Source organism: Mesoplodon mirus (assembly GCF_964341445.2).
Source record: "Mesoplodon mirus genome assembly, chromosome: X".
NCBI classification, from domain to species: Eukaryota; Metazoa; Chordata; class Mammalia; order Artiodactyla; family Ziphiidae; genus Mesoplodon; species Mesoplodon mirus.
This window is the reverse complement of record NC_138981.1, coordinates 62,931,776-62,955,739: the sequence shown is the minus strand read 5'-3', so window position 1 is coordinate 62,955,739 and position 23,964 is coordinate 62,931,776. Positions and strand designations below refer to the sequence as shown.

The following is a 23,964-nucleotide window of genomic DNA, read 5'->3' as shown; positions in this document are numbered from 1 at the left end:
TAGCCGCTCCGCGGCATGTGGGATCTTCCCAGACCAGGGCACGAACCCGTGTCCCCTGCATCGGCAGGTGGACTCTCAACCACTGTGCCACCAGGGAAGCCCTACCTTTTTGTTTTTAAAATGAGGTTATTTCTTCCAGACTTAATAGATGTGACTTATTTTAAAACTGATATTCACACAAGCATTTGAATTTCAGAATTCAGTTTTTTAAGTCTGTTGTTTTGTTAACCATATATTTTAGTGCCTTAAATCTTCTTAATTGATGCAGTATGTCCATTGAATATAGTATGAGTGTGCTTATACTTAGCACCAGGTCTTCTGACCCATTAGTACTGAACAGTATGGTTTGAGTGACTTTTTGCCCTAACATTATAACAAAATTACATTTTTTAAAGATTGGCGTAGGTGGATTAGGAGAATTAAATGAAATACTTTTAGCAGTGGTTAGAAACATAGTAAGCTGCATAATTTGTATTAATATATGATAATGACTATAGGAAAATTGGAGATCACTAAAAATGCTTTAAAATTCTCAAGGTGAATAAAATCTGCTTTAAACTCCCTAGTTACAGAGTAAATCTCAGGTTTGGTTTTCTTGCTGGCTTTTCCTCCCCGGAATTAAATTTACCTGACACAGTCATACATTTATTGACCAAATGAGCAGTTTTTTAAATGACGGCAAATTTTCTAATTTGGCTGCTTGTGTTCCAGGAATGGATTTGGATATATTGGCACACAGTATTCTGAAAGAAATAAGGTTAATAAAATATGTTATTTATCTGAGGAGCAACTCTATTTAAAACAAAAATACTAAAAGTTGACTTATTTAAAAATAAGCCCTGCTGGGTCAGACTGCTTATAAAAGGTGTTCTGTCATTTTGGAAGTTTTCATACCGGAAATGAACATGGTCTAAAAAGCTCATAGTGAGGTTGAATACATTGGACATGCCTATTGGGACTGAAGGAATGTATTTATTTAAAGTTTATAGTCTTGGCATATATTGGGAGGCAGTTGTCCATTTAGTGAAAAGTTGACTGGATTTGGAATCAGGAGGCCTGGATTTAATTACTGGCTCTTTCCACTTAGTAAGCACATGGCCTTTGGTAAATCACTTCCTCTGTCTGTGCTTCTGTTTTTTATCTGTAAAATAGATTTGGTGATTCCTACTTCATAGGATTGTTGTAAGGCTTCAGTGAAATATAGGTGAAAGGGCTGTATGAATAGGGTGGTAGGTATTGCTTATAACTAGGAAGAGACCTAAGTGATTTAAGAACAATTACACATTTGTTCTCTTAATTGTTTTATTGGTAAGCTTTCCCAGAAATATTTAAGTTTAAAAATGGCTGATGCTAACCATGTACTCAATCCAAAATTTCTGACTTGTGCACATGAATATTATAACTGAATATAAGGTAACTAAATAAAAAGATTTAAAATCTTCTCTTTTATGATGATAGAAGGAGCCCGGGGGAGGGGGACGGTGGGTATTCTTTTTTTCTCTTACGTAAGTTAAACTGGAAATGTACCACCGTGTTTTTCACCACAGAGTAGAGACCCATTTTATTAACATAATTCTTCACTGATCTTTTCACACCAGAATGGAGAGAGATCTGTATTTCATCATTTGGACTACAGTCTCCTGACATCTTTGGCATACTTTAACCTTTAAAATGTTAGTTTTCACTTACCAAACAGTAGTGACATTACATCTGTCTTCGTCACAGGGTGCAGGAACTTCCTTGTGGTGCAGGCTCTTTGTTGTGGCACGCGGGTTCCAGAGCACGTGGGCTCTGTAGTTTGCGGCACGTGGGCTCTCTCGCTGAGGCACGTGAGCTCAGTAGTCGTGGCATGCGGGCTTAGTTGCCCTGCGGCATGTGGGATCTTAGTTCCCTGGCCAGGCATCGAGCCCGCTTTCCCTGCATTGGAAGGCGGATTCTTTACCACTGGACCACCAGGGAAGTCCCTCAACCGTTTCTTTTATGGTATTCCCTGGCTTCTCACCATCTTGGTCACTCTAGATACTTTCTTGTGTTTGTCAATGTCCTTTTGGAGGTATTTTAAATGTTTCAAATACTCCACATATAGTCTGAAGTGCAAGTTGCTTTGGCACTGTTACCTACTTTTATCTCAACACTATGGCCTGGGAAAACAACATGTGACTCTTAGGTTTCTTAGCAGCCAAGTCAAACGGTCTTTTTATTGAGCTTTTGTTAACTAAAAACGTCTTCATGTGAACTCACCAAGACAGGTTTTTTTTCCCCTATTCTGTAATCTTTTGGTTTTTTTAATTTATTTATTTTTGGCTGTGTTGGGTCTTCATTGCTGCACGCAGTCTTTCTGTAGTTGTGGCGAACAGGGCAGGGGGCTACTCTTCATTGTGGTGCGCAGGCTTCTCATTGCAGTGGCTTCTCTTGTTGTGGAGCACAGGCTCTAGGTGCAAGGGCTTCAGTAGTTGCGTCACGCGGGCTCAGTAGTTGTGGCACACGGGCTTAGTTGCTCTGCGGCATGTAGGATCTTCCCAGACCAGGGATTGAACCTGTGTCCCCTGCATTGGCAGGCGGATTCTTAACCACTGTGCCACCAGGGAAGCCCCCCCTATTCTGTACTCTTACTATGGATTACTTCAGCTTGCTAACCTTTAAAGTGTTTAAGGTAGCACATTTATCATCATTTTGTTGATTTCAGCTCATCTTCACAGCCCAAAGAATTCAGAATATTTTTTATCATATACATCTTCATTACTAACTCTCAGCTTTGAGTTGTCTGTAGATTTGTTTAGCATGTCTTTGACATGGTTCTTTTAAAAATGCTAAAGACAGGGCTGTTTGCAGGTTAACATTGTTCCATAATCTTTGAGAGTGTTATTTAACAACTGTGAATCTGTTAAATTGTATTGTCTTCAAGCTCCTTGCTACTGAGACTGATCAGCAGCATTAGCATCACTTGGAGGCTTATTTAAAATGCATGCTCTCAGGCCTCACCCCCAACCTACTGAATCAGAATCTGTATTTTTACAGGATTTCCATATGATTTGTTTGTATGCTGAAGTTTGAGAAGCACTGATCTAGTCCACATTTCTCCATAACGATAGGATGCAAAACCTTTTCAGACTGTACAGAAACCAAGCTAGACTAGTCGGCAGTATTGATGCCCCTATCAAAGAGTTTCTCAACCCTGACTGCACAATGGAATTACCTGTGGAATTTTTAAGATATCACTGTCTGGTTTGCCCCAGAGAAAGCTCCCCCAGGTGATTTTAATGTGAGAATCTTGTAAAGCAAGTTGTATGTGAAAGAAAACTTTGTAAAGCAAATGAGGTTAATTTGGCAGTGAATTCCACTTCTGGTGAACATATTTCTTCTACGTGTTTGCAATATATCTGATAGTCTATTGCAGAATTTCCCCCTAGGTTTCTCGTCAGATTTTGCTGTGCTGTAGCTTATAGATGTCACTTTCTTTGAAGTTTACATCATCTAGCATCTCTCCTGTTCTGTGATTTCTCGAAGATTATCACTGGAAGTATTGCAGTTTTGGCTCTTGATTCTATCTGAGAAATTTGGTTTTTTCCACTACTTCCAGTTGGAAGATGATTCTCCGTGTTGAATAAAATAGAAGTTGAGTGCCTCTACCTACCATCTTCTGTTAATATACCAACCCCCCACACACACACATGTTTAGTACAAGACTCCATTCTTCTTTCAGATTTTGTTTTTCAAAGCCATTTTAAAAAATCTTTCCCATACTTCTGAAAGTTTCTGTTCCTTGTGGGCTTTAACCTCCCTGGCACTATTCTTAAGACTTTGTGCCATTCTGGTAACAGTCCTTGGTATGTGAGGTTTTTGTTATCTTTGGTTCATGTCCTGCAAACGTCAGAACTTATCAGACGTTTTTCCCTTCTTTGAAAGCTTTACATTTTTAAAGCCTTTCAGCCCTACTGAGTTGTATTTTTTTTGAATTTTATTCATTTTTTTATACAGCAAGTTCTTATTAGTTATCCATTCTATACATATTACTGTATATATATCAATCCCAATCTCCCGGTTCATCACACCACCACCACCACCCACCACTTCCCCCCTTGGTGTCCATACGTTTGTTCTCTGCATCTGTGTCTCTATTTCTGCCCTGCAAACCGATTCATCTGTACCATTTTTCTAGGTTCCACATATATGCATTAATATATGATATTTGTTTTTCTCTTTCTGATTTCGCTCTGTGTGACAGTCTCTAGATCCATCAACGTCTCTACAAATGACCCAATTTTATTCCTTTTTAAGGCTGAGCAATGTTGCATTGTATATATGTACCACATCTTTATCCATTCGTCTGTTGACGGGCATTTAGGTTGCTTCCATGACCTGGCTATTGTAAATAGTGCTGCAGTGAACATTGGGGTGCATGTATCTTTTAGAATTATGGTTTTCTCTGGGTATATGCTCAATAGTGGGATTGTTGGGTCATATGGTAATGCTATTTTTAGTTTCTTAAGGCACCTCCATACTGTTCTCCATAGTGGCTGTATCAATTTACATTCCCACCAACAGTGCAAGAGGGTTCCATTTCCTCCACACCCTCCAACATTTGTTGTTTGTAGATTTTCTCATGATGCCCATTCTAACAGGTGTGAGGTGATACCTTATTGTAGTTTTGACTTGCATTTCTCTAATTAGTGATGTTGAGCAGCTTTTCATGTGCTTCTTGGCCATCTGTATGTCTTCTTTGGAGAAATGTCTATTTAGGTCTTCTGCCCATTTTTTGATTGGGTTGTTTGTTTTTTTAATATTGAGCTGCACAAGCTGTTTATATATTTCAGAGATTAATCCTTTGTCCACTGATTCATTTGCAAATATTTTCTCCCATTACCAGGGTTGTCTTTTCATCTTGTTTGTAGTTTTCTTTGATGTGCGAAAACTTTTAAGTTTCATTAGGTCCCATTTGTTTATTTTTGTTTTTATTTCCATTACTCTAGGAGGTGGATCAAAAAAGATCTTGCTATGATTTATGTCAGAGTGTTCTATCCTGTGTTTTCCTCTAAGAGTTTTATAGTGTTCAGTCTTACATTTAGGTCTCGAATCCATTTTGAGTTTATTTTTGTGTATGGTGTTAGGGAGTGTTCTAATTTCATTCTTTTACATGTAGCTGTCCAGTTTTCCCAGCACCACTTATTGAAGAGACTGTCTTTTCTCCATTGTATATCCTTGCCTCCTTTGTCATAGATTAGCTGGCCATAGGTGCGTGGGTTTATCTCTGGGCTTTCTATCCTGTTTCCATTGATCTGTATTTCTGTTTTTGTGCCAGTACCATATTGTCTTGATTACTGTCGCTTTGTAGTATAGTCTGAAGTCAGGGAGTCTGATTTCCCCCAGCTCTGTTTTTTTCCCTCATGACTGCTTTGGCTCTTTGGCGTCTTTTGTGTCTCCATACAAATTTTAAGATTTTTTGTTCTAGTTCTGTGGGAAATGCCATTGGTAGTTTGATAGGGTTTGCATTGAATCTGTAGATTGCTTTGGGTAGTATACTCATTTTCACAATATTGATTCTTCCAATCCAAGAACATGGTGTATTTCTCCATCTGTTTGTATCATCCTTAATTTCTTTCATCAGTGTCTTATAGTTTTCTGCATACAGGTCTTTTGTCTCCTTGGGTAGGTTTATTCCTAGATATTTTATTCTTTTTGTTGCAGTGGTAAATGGGAGCGTTTCCTTAATTTCTCTTTCAGATTTTTCATCATTAGTGTATAGGAATGAAAGAGGTTTCTGTGCATTAATTTTGTATCCTGCTACTTTACCAAATTCATTGATTAGCTCTAGCAGTTTTCTGGTGGCATCTTTAGGATTCTCTATGTATAGTATCACGTCATCTGCAAAGAGTGACAGCTTTACTTCTTCTTTTCCAATTTGGATTCCTTTTATTTCTTTTTCTTCGCTGATTGCCATTGCTAGGACTTCCAAAACGATGTTGGATAATAGTGGTGAGAGCGGACATCCTTGTCTTGTTCCTGATCTTAGAGGAAATGCTTTCAGTTTTTCACCATTGAGAATGATGTTTGCTGTTGGTTTGTTGTATATGGCCTTTATTATGTTGAGGTAGGTTCCCTCTATGCCCACTTTCTGGAGAGTTTTTATCATAAATGGGTGTTGAGTTTTGTGAAAAGCTTTTTCTGCATCTATTGAGATAATCATGTGGTTTTTATTCTTCAATTTGTTAATATGGTGTATCACATTGATTGATTTGCATATATTGAAGAATCCTTGCTTCCGTGGGATAAATCCCACTTGATCATGGTGTATGATCCTTTTAATGTGTCGCTGGATTCTGTTTGCTAGTATTTTGTTGAGGATTTTTGCATCTTTATTCGTCAGTGATATGGGTCTGTAATTTTCTTTTTTTGTAGTATCTGTGTCTGGTTTTGGTATCGGGCTGATGGTGGCCTCATAGAATGAGTTTGCGAGTGTTCCTTCCTCTGCAGTTTTTTGGAAGAGTTTGAGTCAGATGGGTGTTATCTCTCCTCTAAATGTTTGATAGAATTTACCTGTGAAGCCATCTGGTCCTGGACTTTTGTTTGTTGGAAGGTTTTTAATCACAGTTTCAATTTTGTTACTTGTGATTGGTCTGTTCATATTTTCTATTTCTTCCTGGTTCAGTATTGGAAGGTTATATCTTTCTAAGAATTTGTTCATTTCTTCTAGGTTGTCCATTTTATTGGCATAGAGTTGCTTGTGGCAGTCTCTTAGATTGCTTTGTATTTCTGCAGTGTCTGTTGTAACTTCTCCTTTTTCATTTCTAATTTTATTGATTTGAGTCCTCTCCGTCTTGATGAGTCTGGCTAATGGTTTATCAGTTTTGTTTATCTTCTCAAAGAACCAGCTTTCAGTTTTATTGACCTTTGCTGTTGTTTTCTTTGTTTCTGTTTCATTTATTTCTGCTGTGATCTTTATGATTTCTTTTGTTCTGCTAACTTTGGGTTTTGTTTGTTCTTCTTCCTCTGGTTTCTTTAGGTGTAAGGTTAGAGTGTTTATTTGAGATTTTTTTTTGTTTCTTGAGGTAGGCTTGTATTGCTATAAACTTCCCTCTTAGAATTGCTTTTGCTGCATCCTATAGGTTTTGGATCGTCATGTTTTCATTGTCATTTGTCTCTAGGTATTTTTTGAGTTCCTCTTTGGTAGCTTCAGTGAGCTCTTGGTTATTTAACGTATTGTTTAGCCTCCGTGTGTTTGTGATTTTTACATTTTTTTCCCTGTAATTGATTTCTAATCTTATAGTGTTGTGGTCAGAAAAGATGCTTGATATGATTTCAGTTTTCTTAAATTTACTGAGGCTTGATTTGTGACCTTAGATATGGTCTATCCTGGGGAATATTCCATGCTCACTTGAGAAGAAAGTGTTGTAATCTTCTGTTTTTGGGTGGAATGTCCTATAAATATCAATTTAATCTCTCTTGTCTGTTGTGTCATTTAGACCTTGTGTTTCCTTATTAATTTTCTGTTTGGATGATCTCTATTGGTGTGAGGTGTTAAAATCCCATACTAATATTGTGTTACTGTCAATTTCCTCTTTTATAACTGTTAGCAGTTGCCTTATGTATTGAGATGCTCCTATGTTGGGTGCATATATATTTATAATTGTTATATCTTCTTCTTGGAATGATTCCTTGATCATTATGTAGTGTCCTTCCTTATCTCTTGTAACATTCTTCATTTTAAAGTCTATTTTATCTGATGTGAGTATTGCTACTCCAGCTTTCTTTCGATTTCCAGTTGCATGGGATATCTTTTTCCCTCCCCTCACTTTCAGTCTGCATATGTCCCAGGTCTGAAGTGGGTCTCTTGTAGACAGCATATATATGGGTCTTGTTTTTGTATCCATTCAGCCAGCCTGTGTCTTTTGGTTGGAGCATTTAGTCCATTCACATTTAAGGTAATTATCGATATGTTATCCCTCCCTTCCCTCCCTCCTCTTTTTTCACTGACTTGAGTCTTTCCTTGACCTCCCAGGCTAAGCTTATAGCTTCTTCCTCTGTTTAGGAGGTTGGACTAGACCTCTAATGATCCTTCCTACCTAGGGATGCTATCCTCTTTAGTGTCTTTTGTGCATGTGTGCTGAAAACAGCTTCATTGACTCAGGCATCCTTAATCACAGTGCTCCTGGGATCTGGCTCCATTGTCTGTAAAGCTTTTGATTTCTCCATTGAATCTGAATGAGATTCTTGCTGGGTAGAGTAATCTTGGTTGTAGGTTCTTCCCTTTCATCACATTAAATATATCATGGCATTCCCTTGTGGCTTGTAGAGTTTCTGCTGAGAAAGCAGCTGTTAACCTTATGGAAGTTCCCTTGTATATTTTTTGTCATTTTTCCTTTGTTGCTTTTAGTAATTTTTGTCTTTAATTTTTGTCAGTTTGATTACTGTATGTCTCGGCATGTTTCTCCTTGTGTTTATCCTGCCTGGGACTCTCCGCGGTTCCTGGACTTGGGTGGCTATTTCCTGTCCCATGTTAAGGAAGTCTTCGATTGTAATCTCTTTAAGTATTTTGTCGGGTCCTTTCTCTCTCTCTTCTCCTTCTCGGACCCCTATAATGTGAATGTTGTTGCATTTAATGTTGTCCCAGAGGTCTGTTAGGCTGTCTTCATTTCTGTTCATTCTTTTTTCTTTATTCTGTTCCACACCAGTGAATTCCACCATTCTGTCTTCCAGGTCACTTATCCATTCTTTTGCCTCAGTTATTCTGCTATTGATTTCTTCTAGTGTATTTTTCATTTCAGTTATTGTATTGTTCATCTCTGTTTGTTTGTTCTTTAATTCTTCTAGGTGTTTGTTCTTTAATTCTTCTAGGTCTTTTTTAAGCATTTCTTGCATCTTCTCAGTCTTTGCCTCCATTCTTTTTCCGAGGTCCTGGATCATTTTCACTATCATTATTCTGAATTCTTTTTCTGGAAGGTTATCTATGTCCACTTCTTTTAATTGTTTTTCTGGGGTTTTATCTTGTTCCTTCATCTGGTACATAGCCCTCTGCCTTTTCATCCTATCTTTCTGTGAATGTGGTTTTCATTCCACAGGCTGCAGGATTGTAGTTCTCCTGAGTTGTATTTTTTATAAATTATTTTCAGGATTATTTATTGATCCTTCACAAGTGGACTTCGTCATGTTGTTAGTGTTCAGAATATTAACTGCTTAATATTAGCCAAATGTGGTTTTCTTTGGTTTGAGAAATTATGGATGAACGTTTTCCTTTGTGCTTTTCTGTAGTTTTAAAAATTAGCTGTGCACTGTTACCAATACTAAATGTTACTTAGGTACATATGGGAAATTTTGGCTTCCTTTTGTTTGTTTCTTTGACTGCCTGGCCCATATAACTTTTATGAGTGTTTTATTTAAGCTCTTGACTTCTAGTCTTCTTAAAGTTTCTGGTTATTATGAAAACAGTATCTTTCAGAAATTTATATAGCTTACTCTTACAAAAGTAAGGAATCTTAGTTATGAGGTTAGGAAACTCCAAAAATATTGTGTCTCCCTCCCCTTCCTTGACATATTTATCTTATTTGTTTAAACAGTGATAGAGTAGTTCTAAAAATAATGATCTAAGAGAGACAATGGGGAGAGCTAGGTGTGCCCATCTACAGCCTAAAATTTGTTTAGACTCATCAGACAGGTAGAGAGGCTTCTTTATTTTTATATCTGAAAGGCGGTTTGTTTTTATTTTTCTCTAGTACTGACTTGTAAGCATCCAGGTACTTCATGTGTTGTGTGTGGGATTAAATCCTAGTACCAGTATAGATTACCTCTTTTCTACAAATCAGATTTTCATATGTTTATGGAATTAACTTTTATTTTGTCAGTGTGAACTTCAATAAGGTCAATCTGAGGTTGGAAGGAAAAGAATCAGAGAATGAAAATTTTTGTTTGGATTCTTCTCTTAGTTTAGATTGTTTACTACCATTGTTTTTTCATTAGAGTGGTTAATGAGTGTGTGTAGGTCTGCCAATATAGTAATTATCTAAGGCTGTACAAGTAGTGAATGACAATTAAGAGGTTTTGGCTAAACAGACACATGAAAGGATGCTCAATATCACTAATCATTAGAGAAATGCAAAGCAAAACTACAATGAGGTATCACCTCACACCAGCCAGAATGGCCATCATCAAAAAATCTAGAAACAATAAATGCTGGAGAGGGTGTGGAGAAAAGGGAACCCTCTTGCACTGTTGGTGGGAACGTAAATTGATACAGCCACTATGGAGAACAGTATGGAGGTTCCTTAGAAAACTAAAAATAGAGCTACCATAAGACCCAGCAATCCCACTACTGTGCATATACCCTGAGAAAACCATAATTCAAAAAGAGTCATGTACCATAATGTTCACTGCAGCTCTATTTACAGTAGCCAGGACATGGAAGCAACCTAAGTGTCCATCAAGAGATGAATGGATAAGGAAGATGTGGCACATATATACAATGGAATATTACTCAGCCAGAAAAAGAAATGAAATTGAGTTATATGTAGTGAGGTGGATGGACCTAGAGTCTGTCATACAGAGTGAAGTAAGTCAGAAAGAGAAGAACAAATACCGTATGCTAACACATATATATATGGAATCTAAAAAACCCCAAAATTGTTCTGAAGAGCTTAGGGGCAGGACAGGAATAGAGGCGCAGATGTAGAGAATGGACTTGAGGACACGGGGGGGGAAGGGTAAGCTGGGACTAAGTGAGAGAGTGGCATGGATATATATACACTACCAAATGTAAAATAGCTAGCTACTGGGAAGCAGCCACATAGCACAGGCAGGTCAGCTCTGTGCTTTGTGTCTGCCTAGAGGTGTGGGATAGGGAGGGTGGGAGGGAGATGCAAGAGGGAGGGGATATGGGGATATATGTATATGTATAGATGATTCACGTTGTTATACAGCAGAAACTAACACACCATTGTAAAGCAATTATACTCCAATAAAGTTGTTAAAAAAAAAAAAAGGAAGTTTTGGCTAGTTTCATGTACTATCCCAGAGCAGGGCTTGGCAGACTTTCTGTAGAAGTCCAGATAGTAAATTTTTTCACTTTTCTAATCAAAATTGAGCATATTACAGTTATTTATTTAAAAACAGAGGAACCAAATTTCCACAGTTTTTCTTGATAAAACTCACAATGTAATAATAATGGAGTACAACGCTTTTTAATATAGGTCTACTAATGAGAAGAATGGTGTTCTTTTGCTGGCAGAGGGGTAGCATTTTGCTTAATTGGGGCTAAACATACTCCTTATCAAAATCATTTGCAGATGTTCATTTAGTGTTTTCTGACTTGAAGTGAGGTTTTACATATTTCATTTTTGAAAATGTCTATTCACACATATAGGTAGGTCTTGCTCTCTAATCTGTACACAAGCATATAATTTTAATGAAGTATATTCACCCCTTAGGAGGTATTTATAGAATTTTTCGTTAGATTCTTCTCTTGATATTTACGTTTTTAGCAAGCATGTCATTAGACTGCAGAGTCATCACTTTCAATTGAAAGGTAGGCGGATGCTCCTCAGTTACACAGTTAAGTGGATTTTGAAATAAGGAAATTTCGGTTGTACTTTCATTGGGGTCCAAAAAACACTTCTGGAATTGTAGTTTGTGCTTAGAAAATATATCTGCTACAATTTCTATAGGAATGGAGTTCTCATTTCTTTGATAGCACAAGAAGTGCATAAAGCAGTTTGACATTGTGATTCCACTGTTAGTTATTGTTGAAATGACTTTACTGTAGTATAAGATTTACGTATTATAAGCACTGTAATTTTAGGTTGAGTTCATTCAGAAACATTATGAAGTCTTCAGAAAAAGCTAATTTCCCAAGCCATTCCTTGTTTGGTAATAGTAATTGAGAGTAGTTCCTTTCATTCAGAAACAAATCTAATCTTGGACTTGGGTACAACAAATCACAGTAAAACTTTACCGGTGCTAAGCCATCAAAATGAGCACCTGGTAGAGCAAGTCAGGATATTCAGCTTCTATTTCTGACAAAAATTCGTGGAACTCACTATGTTTAAGTCCACTGTAGTGAAGTTCACCGTTGACATTACTGGTTCAATAATGATAGATACAAATATTTTCTACAAACTACCTATACTATATAATGAATAAGCATAGACTTTAAACACCTTACATTTTCATAGGCATTGTAAATTTGTCCAAGTAGGTCTACACTTTCTTTTTAACCACTGTTTCAGTTGTAATACATCTTAGCAGATTCCACTTCATGTTGTGCTGAATTAGTGTTTCTCAGCTTCTTTGAAAATATTATCACCTGTAGTTATTTGTTCCATGCAAACTCTTCATAGAGGCCACTTCTGTAGTTACTTCAAACTCCTCAAATAATCAATGCTTGACTCCTTGAATAAACAGCTGAATAGTATCAGTTATATTTGTCAGCTCATCAAGAACCAAGGAAAACCACTCAAAATCATTTGCTCCCTTGTTTTTCACTTGTTTGTTGACATATCCCGATATCCTCAACTTTCTGAGCAACTGTTCTCATCAGAAGGCTAATAATCTTAAGTTTATTTTCTGTGGACACATTTCTTTAGCTTCTGCAGTCAAACAGTTTTAACTAACACATCATCGACAAATGGCTTTGCTCGCTTAGCCAACAAATGAGTCACTTGGAAACTTACTCTGGTTGAAGCCTCATTTTTTATTTTTGTGAGGAAGTATTTTGTGATGAGATACTTTATTTTAATTTATTTAATTTTTCAGACTATAGCTTTCCTGTGAATTGGGAATATTGTGATGAATGCTTAGTCTGATAATATTAATGCGTATTTTATTATTTTAGCACAGTTTTAGTGCTGTTGCATTATAAATATAACCTTTGCCATCTAATAATCCATACTCCACTGCACCTTTAGGCATTTGAAGTTTATTTTCTCTTCATTTAATATGATGAGTGTGCATTGGTAATTTAAAAAATGTCACATTGGGCTTTCCTGGTGGCGCAGTGGTTGAGAGTCTGCCTGCCGATGCAGGGGACACGGGTTCATGCCCCGGTCCAGGAAGATCCCACATGCCGCGGAGCGGCTAGGCCCGTGAGCCATGGCCACTGAGCCTGCGCATCCGGAGCCTGTGCTCCACGATGGGAGAGGCCACAACAGTGAGAGGCCCGCGTACCACAAAAAAAAAAAAAAAGAAACAGCAAAAAAAATGTCACAGTGTGGTGATAAGCATGGCACTTGAAATGCTGTCAAGTTATAATTGCATCACTGCAACTTACAGTGCACAGATGGCCAGTGCAAAGCAGTGAGAGTGCCACATACAGTCTTGGTCACAACTACTCAGCTCTGCCATTATAGCATGAAGCAGCCATAGAAAATATGTAAGTGAATGTGTATGGCTGTATTCCAATAAAACTTGAACACTGAAATTTGGATTTCATATAATTTTCACACATCACAGAATATTCTCTTAAAAAAACAAAGGTGTAAAAATCATTCTTAGATCTCAAGGAGAAAAAAATAGGCACCAGGGCTAAATTTGGCCCATGGGCCATAGTTTGCCAACCCCTGGCCTAGTCTTTTCGTAGTATAACAGTGCTTTTCAGGAGTTTTTCTGTTATGAAATTTCATTCATATGAGGTCTTAAAATCCACGTCTGGACCTGCATTCTGGATTTTCACATAACTAAAACTGTTCTATAGAATACATACTGACTTCTGTTTTCAAGATTGATCTCCTTTCTCCTTTTAGATAATTTTCCACTTGTTCATCAAGATGGAAAGCTCAGATTCTAACGATAAAGGAAGCGGTGATCAGTCTGCAGCACAGCGCAGAAGTCAGATGGACCGATTGGATCGGGAAGAAGCTTTCTATCAATTTGTAAATAACCTCAGTGAAGAAGATTATAGGCTTATGAGGGATAACAATTTGCTAGGCACCCCAGGTATGCAATGTGTAGTTTAAGGATTTATATATGTAAATTGCTTGTCTTAAAAAAAAAAAGGAAACCTGTATTTTAAAAAAATGTTTCTTTAGCCATTATGAAGTATGATTTTAATATAAGGGATGTAGAGTGACATTAACTGCTGTACTTATTACATGATTTTGTTCACGCATATTTGGAATTATCCTATGTCAGGTTTTTTAGTTAGGAATTATATTATGAATTTATAATGAGCTAAATTCAAGAGAGTGGACCTGAGCAATCTTTTTGTTATTTACCTTTATATAACTTACTAGACATTAGTAGTCTTGAGGAGCTAATGGGAACTTCAGTTCTTAGGACAGACTTCCTCTGTCATAATCAACCAGAGCTAGCCTTGGGTAAAATAGTCAATTATTCAGAACTTTGTGCTTGGTTATTCTCCTTTGCCTGATGAGGTCCCATTTGATTCTAGTTAAAATTCATTATCTCCCTTCCTCCTTGTTTCTTGTTAATTCTATTAACCTTTGAGTGATTCCTTAAATTTTAAAAGGTAAGGTGTTAGTTAGTATGGCTCTTATAAGAGGGAGTGCATTTTGAGGCAACAGTACCAGACTTGAGTCAGAATGCAAAAGTTGGCATTCTCGCCCTGCCATATATTAACATGTCAGTCTCTCACTCAGTCTAAGTTTCATTGTTTTAAAATGCAGATAATATCTACCTCCCAGAGTTGCAGTTTTAAACAATGAGATACTGTACGCAAAAGCATTTTGTAAACTGGAAAGAAATGTGAATAAATATAAGTTGTAATGTCATGCTCTCAAATAGGTGAATTTTACCCAGGTTTCCTGCTCACTCTGGTTGTCATCTCAGATGGATAAGTCATTGTTTTTTATTCATAATTTGGCAAACATTTTAAACTATTTTAGGTGAAAGTACTGAGGAAGAGTTGCTGAGAAGACTACAACAAATTAAAGAGGGCCCACCACCACAAAATTCAGATGAAAATAGAGGTAAATTTTGCTTGGGGGTGGGGAGAAGGGTGGAGGATGGAATGGATAAGGAGCTTCCTAACGATAAATGTCAGCCAAAGATAATCTAGCAATGGCACAAATTAATTTGGTGCTAAGTAACTGCTCATAAAAACAACTGGCATTTTCTTGGTATTTGGTGAGAATGTTAACTTTTTTTTTTCTGCTTCACCTTTGGGTTTTTTGTGTTAATTAGAACATAGTGAGGAATGGCCTGTTTTAAATGTGATTTTTTTTCTTGATTTTCCACCTCCATTGAAATTTCCCCCTACCTACTGTATTATTCCTTCCTTATAAACATGAGTTCCTCACCAGCAGAAAGACATGTTGCATTCTCTAATCTGATGGTTCTCAATGGGGTATAATTTTGCCCCCTAGGGGACATTGGCAATGTCTGGAGACATTTTTGGTTGTCATGACTGGGGGTTTGCTATTGCTATCTAGTGGGTGGAGGTCAGGGATGCTGCTAAACATCCTAAAATGCACAGCACAGCCCCCACAACAAAGAATTATCTGACTCAAAATATAAATAGTCCCACTGTTGAGAAATCTTGCTCTTACCTCGGGTCTGGTGTTTCTCCCTCAATGTGAAATAGGGAATTTGACTAACATAAGAAGCCATGATAACAGTTAGGTTCTTGAATGTGCCATTATATGTACTGTGCTAGGTTCAGACTATTTACTTGGTCTGATCTCCAATTTCATGTTAATTTAAAATCTTGGTAACATGAAGAAGTATTCAAATACTTTTAAACCTGTAAATCTTGTTTATATTTTTGCAGTGACTAAAGCAGTCTTGTATTTTTAAATGTCCCATATTATCAAAGGCAGTTAAGTCAAGAGCCTAAAGAAATGAAGACAAATGAAAATTTGACCAAAAAAATGTAATTTGAGCTAAAATATTAGCTCTGTACCTTAACTGGCATTTACCTTGTTTGATTACATTAGTGTTGGCAGTGGACTGAAAAAATGTTGTCATCTGACAGCCCACAGTGGTATGTTAGGCTCTGTATATGATGAAGTGCTAAAAATAGACTTCTTCCTAATTCCCTTTTTTTAAAAAAAATTCCCTAAATTTCTCTATGATTAGCTTGCTCTTTTAAAATGGAATTGAAACTTTCCTGCTTTTACTGCAAATCAATGCAGTATGGTTTACAAAAATCTGTAAATTTGAAATCTGTTCAGAATCTTTGTTCTTTTTTTCTAATATGAAGTTTCTGAGTACTCTTATATAATTTCCTAATTTTAATAGTTCCTTTTTCTCCCTCTCTCCCCTCCCTTTTTTAAAAACAGGTGGAGACTCTTCAGATGATGTGTCTAATGGTGACTCTATAATAGACTGGCTTAACTCGGTCAGACAAACTGGAAATACAACAAGAAGTGGGCAAAGAGGAAACCAATCTTGGAGAGCAGTGAGCCGGACTAATCCAAACAGCGGTGATTTCAGATTCAGTTTAGAGATCAATGTTAACCGTAATAATGGGAGCCAAAATCCAGAAAATGAAAATGAGCTATCTGCAAGACGTTCTAGTGGAGAAAGTATGGACAACAACAGCCAAAGGCAAGTGGAAAATCCACGATCTGAATCAACATCTGCAAGGCCACCCAGATCAGAACGAAATTCAACTGAATCATTAACAGGAGAAGCCCCACCTACCAGAGGTCAGAGAAGGGCAAGAAGTAGGAGCCCAGACCATCGGAGAACCCGAGCAAGAGCTGAAAGAAGTAGATCACCTCTGCATCCAATGAGTGAAATTCCACGAAGATCTCATCATAGTATCTCATCTCAGACTTTTGAGCATCCTTTGGTAAATGAGACTGAGGGAAGTTCTAGAACCCGGCACCACGTGACATTGAGACAGCAAATAAGTGGACCTGACTTGCTAAGTAGAGGTCTCTTTGCAGCTTCTGGAACCAGAAATGCCTCACAAGGAGCAGGGTCTTCAGATACAACTGGCAATGGTGAATCTACAGGATCAGGCCAGAGACCTCCAACCATAGTCCTTGATCTTCAAGTAAGAAGAGTTCGTCCTGGAGAATATCGGCAGAGAGATAGCATAGCTAGCAGAACTCGGTCGAGGTCTCAGACGCCAAACAACACTGTCACTTATGAAAGTGAACGAGGAGGTTTTAGGCGTACGTTTTCACGTTCTGAGCGAGCAGGTGTGAGAACCTATGTCAGTACCATCAGAATTCCGATTCGTAGAATCTTAAATACTGGTTTAAGTGAGACTACATCTGTTGCAATTCAGACCATGTTAAGGCAGATAATGACAGGTTTTGGTGAGTTAAGCTACTTTATGTACAGTGATAGTGATTCAGAGCCTAGTGGCTCAGTCTCGAGTCGAAATATGGAAAGGTCAGAGTCACGGAATGGAAGAGGGGGTTCTGGTGGTAGTAGCAGTTCTGGTTCGAGTTCCAGTTCAAGTTCTAGTTCTAGTTCCAGTTCTAGTTCCAGTTCCAGTCCTAGTTCCAGTTCCAGTGGTGAAAGTTCAGAGACTAGCTCAGAGGTATTTGAAGGCAGTAATGAAGGAAGCTCATCATCAGGCTCATCAGGTGCCAGGCGAGAGGGTAGACACAGGGCCCCAGTAACATTTGATGAAAGTGGCTCTTTGCCCTTCCTTAGTCTGGCTCAGTTTTTCCTCTTAAATGAGGATGATGATGACCAACCTAGAGGACTCACCAAAGAACAGATTGACAACTTGGCAATGAGAAGTTTTGGTGAAAACGATGCATTAAAAACCTGTAGTGTTTGCATTACAGAATACACAGAAGGCAACAAACTTCGTAAACTACCTTGTTCCCATGAGTACCATGTCCACTGCATCGATCGCTGGTTATCTGAGAATTCTACTTGTCCTATATGTCGCAGAGCAGTCTTAGCTTCTGGTAACAGAGAAAGCGTTGTGTGATTAAGGTCTGAACTCTCAGCTATGTAGCTGGTATAGTGATGGGCAAACAGGAATCACTTGCTTTATGTCCACTTTTTGAGTGGTGCTTAAATGTAAAGTAGCAACCTGAATTGAGTCATTGCTTTCTGAATGAATCATTGTCCTTTCTCTAATTTCTGTTCCAGAATAAAAGGAAATATTTAAAAAGCAATGTTTTAGGACATAAAAATCTGATTTACTGATTTCAGTATCAGTAATTGTTATTACTGATGATTTATCATATATAGTTGTCAGTTTCTCCTTTGTTATCTTAAAAGATCTGCCTTAGCAATGGCTCTTATCTGTTTCATGTTGATCTTTAAAGTTTCCTATGCCATAGGAAAGAGGGACGAAGGAAATTCCCAGTTTAGACTAGGCTACAGTACATGTTTCCTAAGTGATTGCTTAAAGCTATACTGTTCCCAGTTATTAGTTGGCACAAATTCACCTACATTCTGAATATCATTTGTTCACCTTTCAGACAAGGTGATATTGGACATGTCAGTGTAAATAACACTAAGGTTAGGATCTTCTAAGTGTATAACTGTCTCCTAAGCCCATCACTGTGGCACACTGTAGAGTGAGCTTATAGTTTAATTGAGATATTTATCTTGTGGAAATATTAAAACAAAAAGCCTATGCTTGTGTAAGTGAAAAAAAATCACATTCATTTGTTTAAAAATGTAAAGCTATTTTGTAGAGGCTCAGTACTTTTCCAATGCACTGTTGTATTAATGCATTAAAAATTGTAAAGTACCATGCTTAGAAATGAAAAAGAAACTGCTTTTTGTGAGCCAACATAGTAAAAAACACACCAAACAAAGTACAAAGCTGCTTTTGTAAGTGTGTAGATGTAAGAGCAGAACATATCTATGATATTTAATGTATGTGAACAGCTACTGTGACATGCAAAGGAAAGGACAAGAGTGCAGAATTGAACTGCATTAAAGATCAGTGGAAACTGTTTATTTTAACTTGGATTTAGGCAGGAAATGAAAGACACGAGGAGTAAAGAAAACTGCTTGGAAGAACTTAAACTTTTCATGAAGACAAGTAGTCATACAGATGTGAGTGAACTGGTTTCATATGGTGAGGTCCTGGACACAATATTCTACTTGAGCAGATGATGCAAATTTGGCAGAGCTTTGGTTTAAGGAAAGCAAACCACTACCCCTTAGCACAAGTTACACTGATGTTTTTTACAAGTCTGCTCCTCAAAAAAAAAAAAACCCAAAAAGCAAAAGATGGAGGAAAGAGACTATAAACCACTTTTAGCATAGGAATTGAAGTTGGTGCAGATGTGTGTACTAATAGGAAAGTCTCAAATTTGCATTGTTTTCAAGATTTGTCATTCAAGGTACCAGTGCCCACTTGTTTAATGTTTTGTTACTATCTCTCTAATACAGACTTAACATCTCACATTTAAAGACAAGGTGAAGAATTAAGGGCTTTTTATTCTTTGTGGAAAGTGAGTCGTGTTGGGTTATTTGAAATTGAAATTTTAAATGTGCTGCCCATATTTGAAGATGAGAATGCTGACTCACATATCTATGGGATATGCACTTTATGTTGTTTCCTTAGTAAGCTTTGTGAAGAACCCCAGTACTGTTGCCAACTTTCTCTTGAGGCTCGTTGGGGTTAGGATTAGTCTGACTGTGGAGGACTGTCTTTGTTTTTCTGGGAAAAGCTAATGGGCCCAAAGAGGGATTGAACACATCCTTGGCCTTTAACAAAGTGAGCTAATTACCCAGGCCTAGTCAGATACTCTACAAAATAAACAAGTCTGCTTTAGAAATTATCTGGCCACCTTAATTGTTATCAACTCAGCTGTAAAGATTATTTCAAAGCTCATTCTTTCATATTTTCCTCTGGCTTTCAATCCTACCTAAGTATCAAGGAAATTAACTTGTAAATATGGTAGTTGTTTACTAAGGATATGTACTGCTCTTGCAAGGAAATAATGTCCAAACAAAGCTTCACTTATTTTTTTTGATATAAGCAGATTTCACTGTTTATGGCGCTTATGTAATACATTTTATCTTTTTAAAAAAATGTCCGTGTAAAAGTCAGGATTCCTTTATATTTGTGAGCCATGTCTCCTTTCCTAAGGGTGTATTCTTTGGTTTTCAGATCTGCAGGGTAGTCCTGATTGGCTAAAAACAAACCCAGTTTCCTCTTGGTATAAAATGTCCCATTCTTATATAGGGGTGTCCATTTTAAATAGTTTAAGAACAACTGCATCACATTCTAAGCATAAAAGAAAGTTATTAACAGGTACCTTCCTAACCTCCCAAGATGTATTTTACTCATTTGTGAAGTATTAAAGAGGTAACTCATGCAGAATGCTGGTTATGAATGTAGATATTGAAGCTATTCATAAACACTGGAAATAGAATTTTAAGTTTTTAGCCTTCAGTAGGATGCACATATCGGACATGTGCATGTGGAAACCTTTTTCAGTAGCACTCATTAATTTCCATTGGATTGTGTAGAATGGATGCAAATACTTTAGTGGAATTTGCTACTTGATTTTTTTTTGCAAGGTCCATGACCAATATGTACTTACTAGTATGGACATTGAAGACAAGGTCATTTGTAGGTGTCAGATGTACATTGGAGAACAAAAAATCTTTTTTCCCACCAGCATCCAAACACCTGTTCTCTTGAGGAAGCATTTTCTTGCAAAAGACTTTACATTTCATTTTGTATCTTTGCACTTTTTCTTTATTACAGAAAGGTTCTGTCTTGAGGACCTAGTTTGAACTTCATGCAGTAATAGGAACAAGAAAAACAATGTTGGAATTACATTGTTCAAGGCATAGGGAAAAGTACTAAAAACGGAATTTCCTTGAATATTTCAGATTATTTTTTAAAATTCACTTACTAGTCTGAAACGTTTGAGGTGTTATGTTTAACTCCAAGCAGTTGACATGATTGAGATTTGTTAATACTAAAAACAAAATTGAACAAGTTAGCTTTAAAGTTTGCAGACTTTATCTGTAGCAACACTAGAAGATGAGCCATATTCTTAATTTGGAATATTTGCTCTAAAAAGAACACATTACTTATACCTCAGTGGTGTTGATGGAGGTGGGGATTGAGAAAAGTGTTCACGTTAGTGTTGGAGTATAGGTAATCAGTTGTACAGTTAACAACGATGAAAAACGTTTAGCACCAGGATTTTATATATATATGTGTGTGTGTGTATATATATATATATATAAAATCTCTAAAAACATGATTGTTGGAGTTCATCCAAACTTTATGATTAGGAAACTATTAGCTATAAGTGTTACCTCAAGTAATTTTTTTCCCCTGGGAAAACATGTTCATTCCGTGCCAAGTATTCTCTCCTAGCATCCGTGTCTCAAATTATATTTATGAAGGGTTATCACTTAGTATACTTTGTATTTAACCACCTGCTTCCCAGATGTCCACGACATAAAACGGGTCAAGCATCAGCCATAACTTTTGGCAGTTCGCAAAATACCCATGTGATAGGGAGGTGAATGGCCATTTTTACAGCTTGCTAGAATACAGTGGCACCTTGTGGTTGTTGTTGATACTTTTAAAGATGGAGGATATTTTTATTCCTCCCTTTACTCCACCCCATTTCTTTGTTCTTTTGTGAACGAAAAATACTTGTAATCTGCCTTATTTGAGTTTTTAAGTTTTACCTTACTGGCTTCCCTGTCAAATGTATTACCAATATTAAATACATAGAAGCCACGTTTGCAGGGCACTTTTATTGTCTTATAAGACTATGCTGATTGCTACTTTCTAAAGTATTCTGTACCTTAGTAATGCAAGAGACTGATAAGGCACATGTTAAAGTGTCAGGCGTTTTTTCCCCCTTAGTATAATTCTTCAGTATGTGTAATATTCAGTAACAGTGTTGTAATTCATTGAGTTAACGAGTAAATTGTGCGCTTTTGAAAAAACAGTTGAAAATGTTAAGTCAATTTATGCTTCATTTGGAAAATTAAAGTGCAAGATCCAAGTAACTAGTATTTCAGTTATTTTTAAATCAGATTTTTAATAAGCAACTAAGAAATAGCTGTGAGTTACATACCTGCCCTTTACAATTTTTAGCATTCTGAAATGAGTTCTTAACTGGAACATTTCTAAAATACTAATATTCCCAACAAGTAAGCAATCTCACTTGATTTAAGTAACTCCATTTTGTATCTAAAATACAGTATAGAATTGAGCTGTTACTGAGCTGTTGGACTCTCAAGGAATAACAAGTGTGTATCAGTTTTACGATTATTTTCATGTCTACATAGGTATTTTAATTCAAATTTGAAGAAAATAGGCACACCCTTCAACACTCAGAGATACTTATTTTTGATTAGGATTTGTTTACTAAAGACCCCCAAGCTGCTTTATAGTTACTTAGATTGAGTGATATCTTAAAGACATGCAGTGAAAGTGAACCCCGTCATACCACTGTGCCTAGTTATTTCAGGGTTCCTCTATCAGTTCCTCATCTTGCAGATTTATCCTAATACCAAGGTATGGCTGAACCAGCTGTCCAGCCTTAACTCTTTTGAATGCCCCTTTGCTAACGTTCTTTTAACTGAGTGATTTGTGTTTTAACTGTCCAATGTTTGGATTTTACCTCTTGATGGCTCCATTTGTCCCTGGTGCTGCTTTTAAAGATGTAGGGCCATGTGATCAGGTATCAAGTTGAGTAGGTACGCAATTGGCCTGGTTATGTATATGTGCCTGTTTTATCTTCTCCCAGGAAGAGCTGCTTTGGTATAGATGTTTACTTAGATTCAGATAAAGAACTGGGCAGCAATTTTGGAAAGCTTTCTGAAGCCTATAAGAACCTGAGGGGATTTGGAGGGGGAACAGTAACAAAGGCTGCCTTTATGTCTTTGAACATGAAGCACATAAATGTATGTTCTGTAAAGACTAAAGTGATTGTTATACCAGGGCTTCCTGACCTCTGGGAGAGACTTTCAAAAAAGCAGAAAGGAGCACAAAGTGAAGTGAATTTGGTTGGTTTGCTTTATCTGGTTTCTCATTTTCTTTCAATTTAAACCTGACTATAACACCCTTCTCCAATATCTATCCAGCAGACTCCTGGTTGGGAAGCCCTGTGTTAAATTTTGAGAATGTACCCAGTTTCCTTTTTTTTTTTTTTTTTTTTTTTTTTTTGTACAGTGCTTTACACCTGCTAAAAGTTAACTTGTTTAATGCAAAACAAGACCTTGAAAGGTCAGTCATACTAAAGCTGGTTTGATTATTAATAGTTATCTTTTAGGAAGAAGCTTTTTCCCTATGTAAGATGTCATACTGCAGATTTAAAATATAGACTATCAATAAAATGCATGAAGTGATCATTTGTGCTTGATCATCTCTCCTTGGGTCTTTCTTTTAAAAGGGGAATCTGATAAAGGTTCTGTTGTTTCACACCAATGTCAGATGTGGTTTTTAGAATCAAGTAGAATTACAGTGCAACCTTGATTTTGATTCCCCTCACTGAGTGTGGGCAGGTACTGGTTTATGGAATATAACTTCCGTATCATGTAATTTAATGGCTTAATCTTTCAGTGGTAAAATAAAAGATTAAACTCTATTTCTGTATAAGAATCCGGGAAAGATTTATGTAAATGACATTTTTAAGTAGGTGCATCTTTGCTGTTTCTTGTATTCTCACCATTGCCCTGACCACTCCCTTGCTTGATCTCTGTAAATACAAAAACTTGTCTAGGTGTGCATGTGTGCTCACACAGCTTTTGTCTTCCATCCCTACTTCCAATCTCTTAAACATGTCGCCTAAACCACTAAGTCTTTGTTTCTAAGTAGGTCATCACATTCTGATACCTGGATGTGACTTCCCCTTGGTACTGGGATTAATTTAGCTGATGGTGAATTTTATTACCATTTCATTTCCTCTAGTGCCTACAGAGCCCTATCATTGGCATAGGAACACAGTTCCTTGGGATTTTTGGTGTGGTCAGCTCTTCTTTTCCCCATGACCTTCCCAGGGTTTTACTTTTAGTGTCGTTCATGATTCTATTCTTTGAAACTCAAGAACACCAACACCACTGAATAGTTCACATTCTAGACAACAAAGTAAGCCAATACACAGGCAT

General features: G+C 37.1%; 1 protein-coding gene across 2 annotated transcripts in view; it reads left to right on the top strand.

Moving 5' to 3' along the window:
- The window catches only part of RLIM (ring finger protein, LIM domain interacting), a 30,187-nt gene extending 6,542 nt beyond the window's left edge, over positions 1–23,645 (top strand). For both annotated transcript variants that reach the window (XM_082610432.1, XM_082610433.1), the window contains 3 exons: positions 13,725–13,917; positions 14,826–14,909; positions 16,221–23,645. In XM_082610432.1, coding sequence (XP_082466558.1) covers positions 13,749–13,917; positions 14,826–14,909; positions 16,221–17,839 — 1,872 coding nt within the window. In that variant the 5' untranslated portion in view covers positions 13,725–13,748 and the 3' untranslated portion in view covers positions 17,840–23,645. The remainder of the gene's footprint in view (positions 1–13,724; positions 13,918–14,825; positions 14,910–16,220) is intronic.
- Positions 23,646–23,964: the final 319 nt, after the last annotated feature.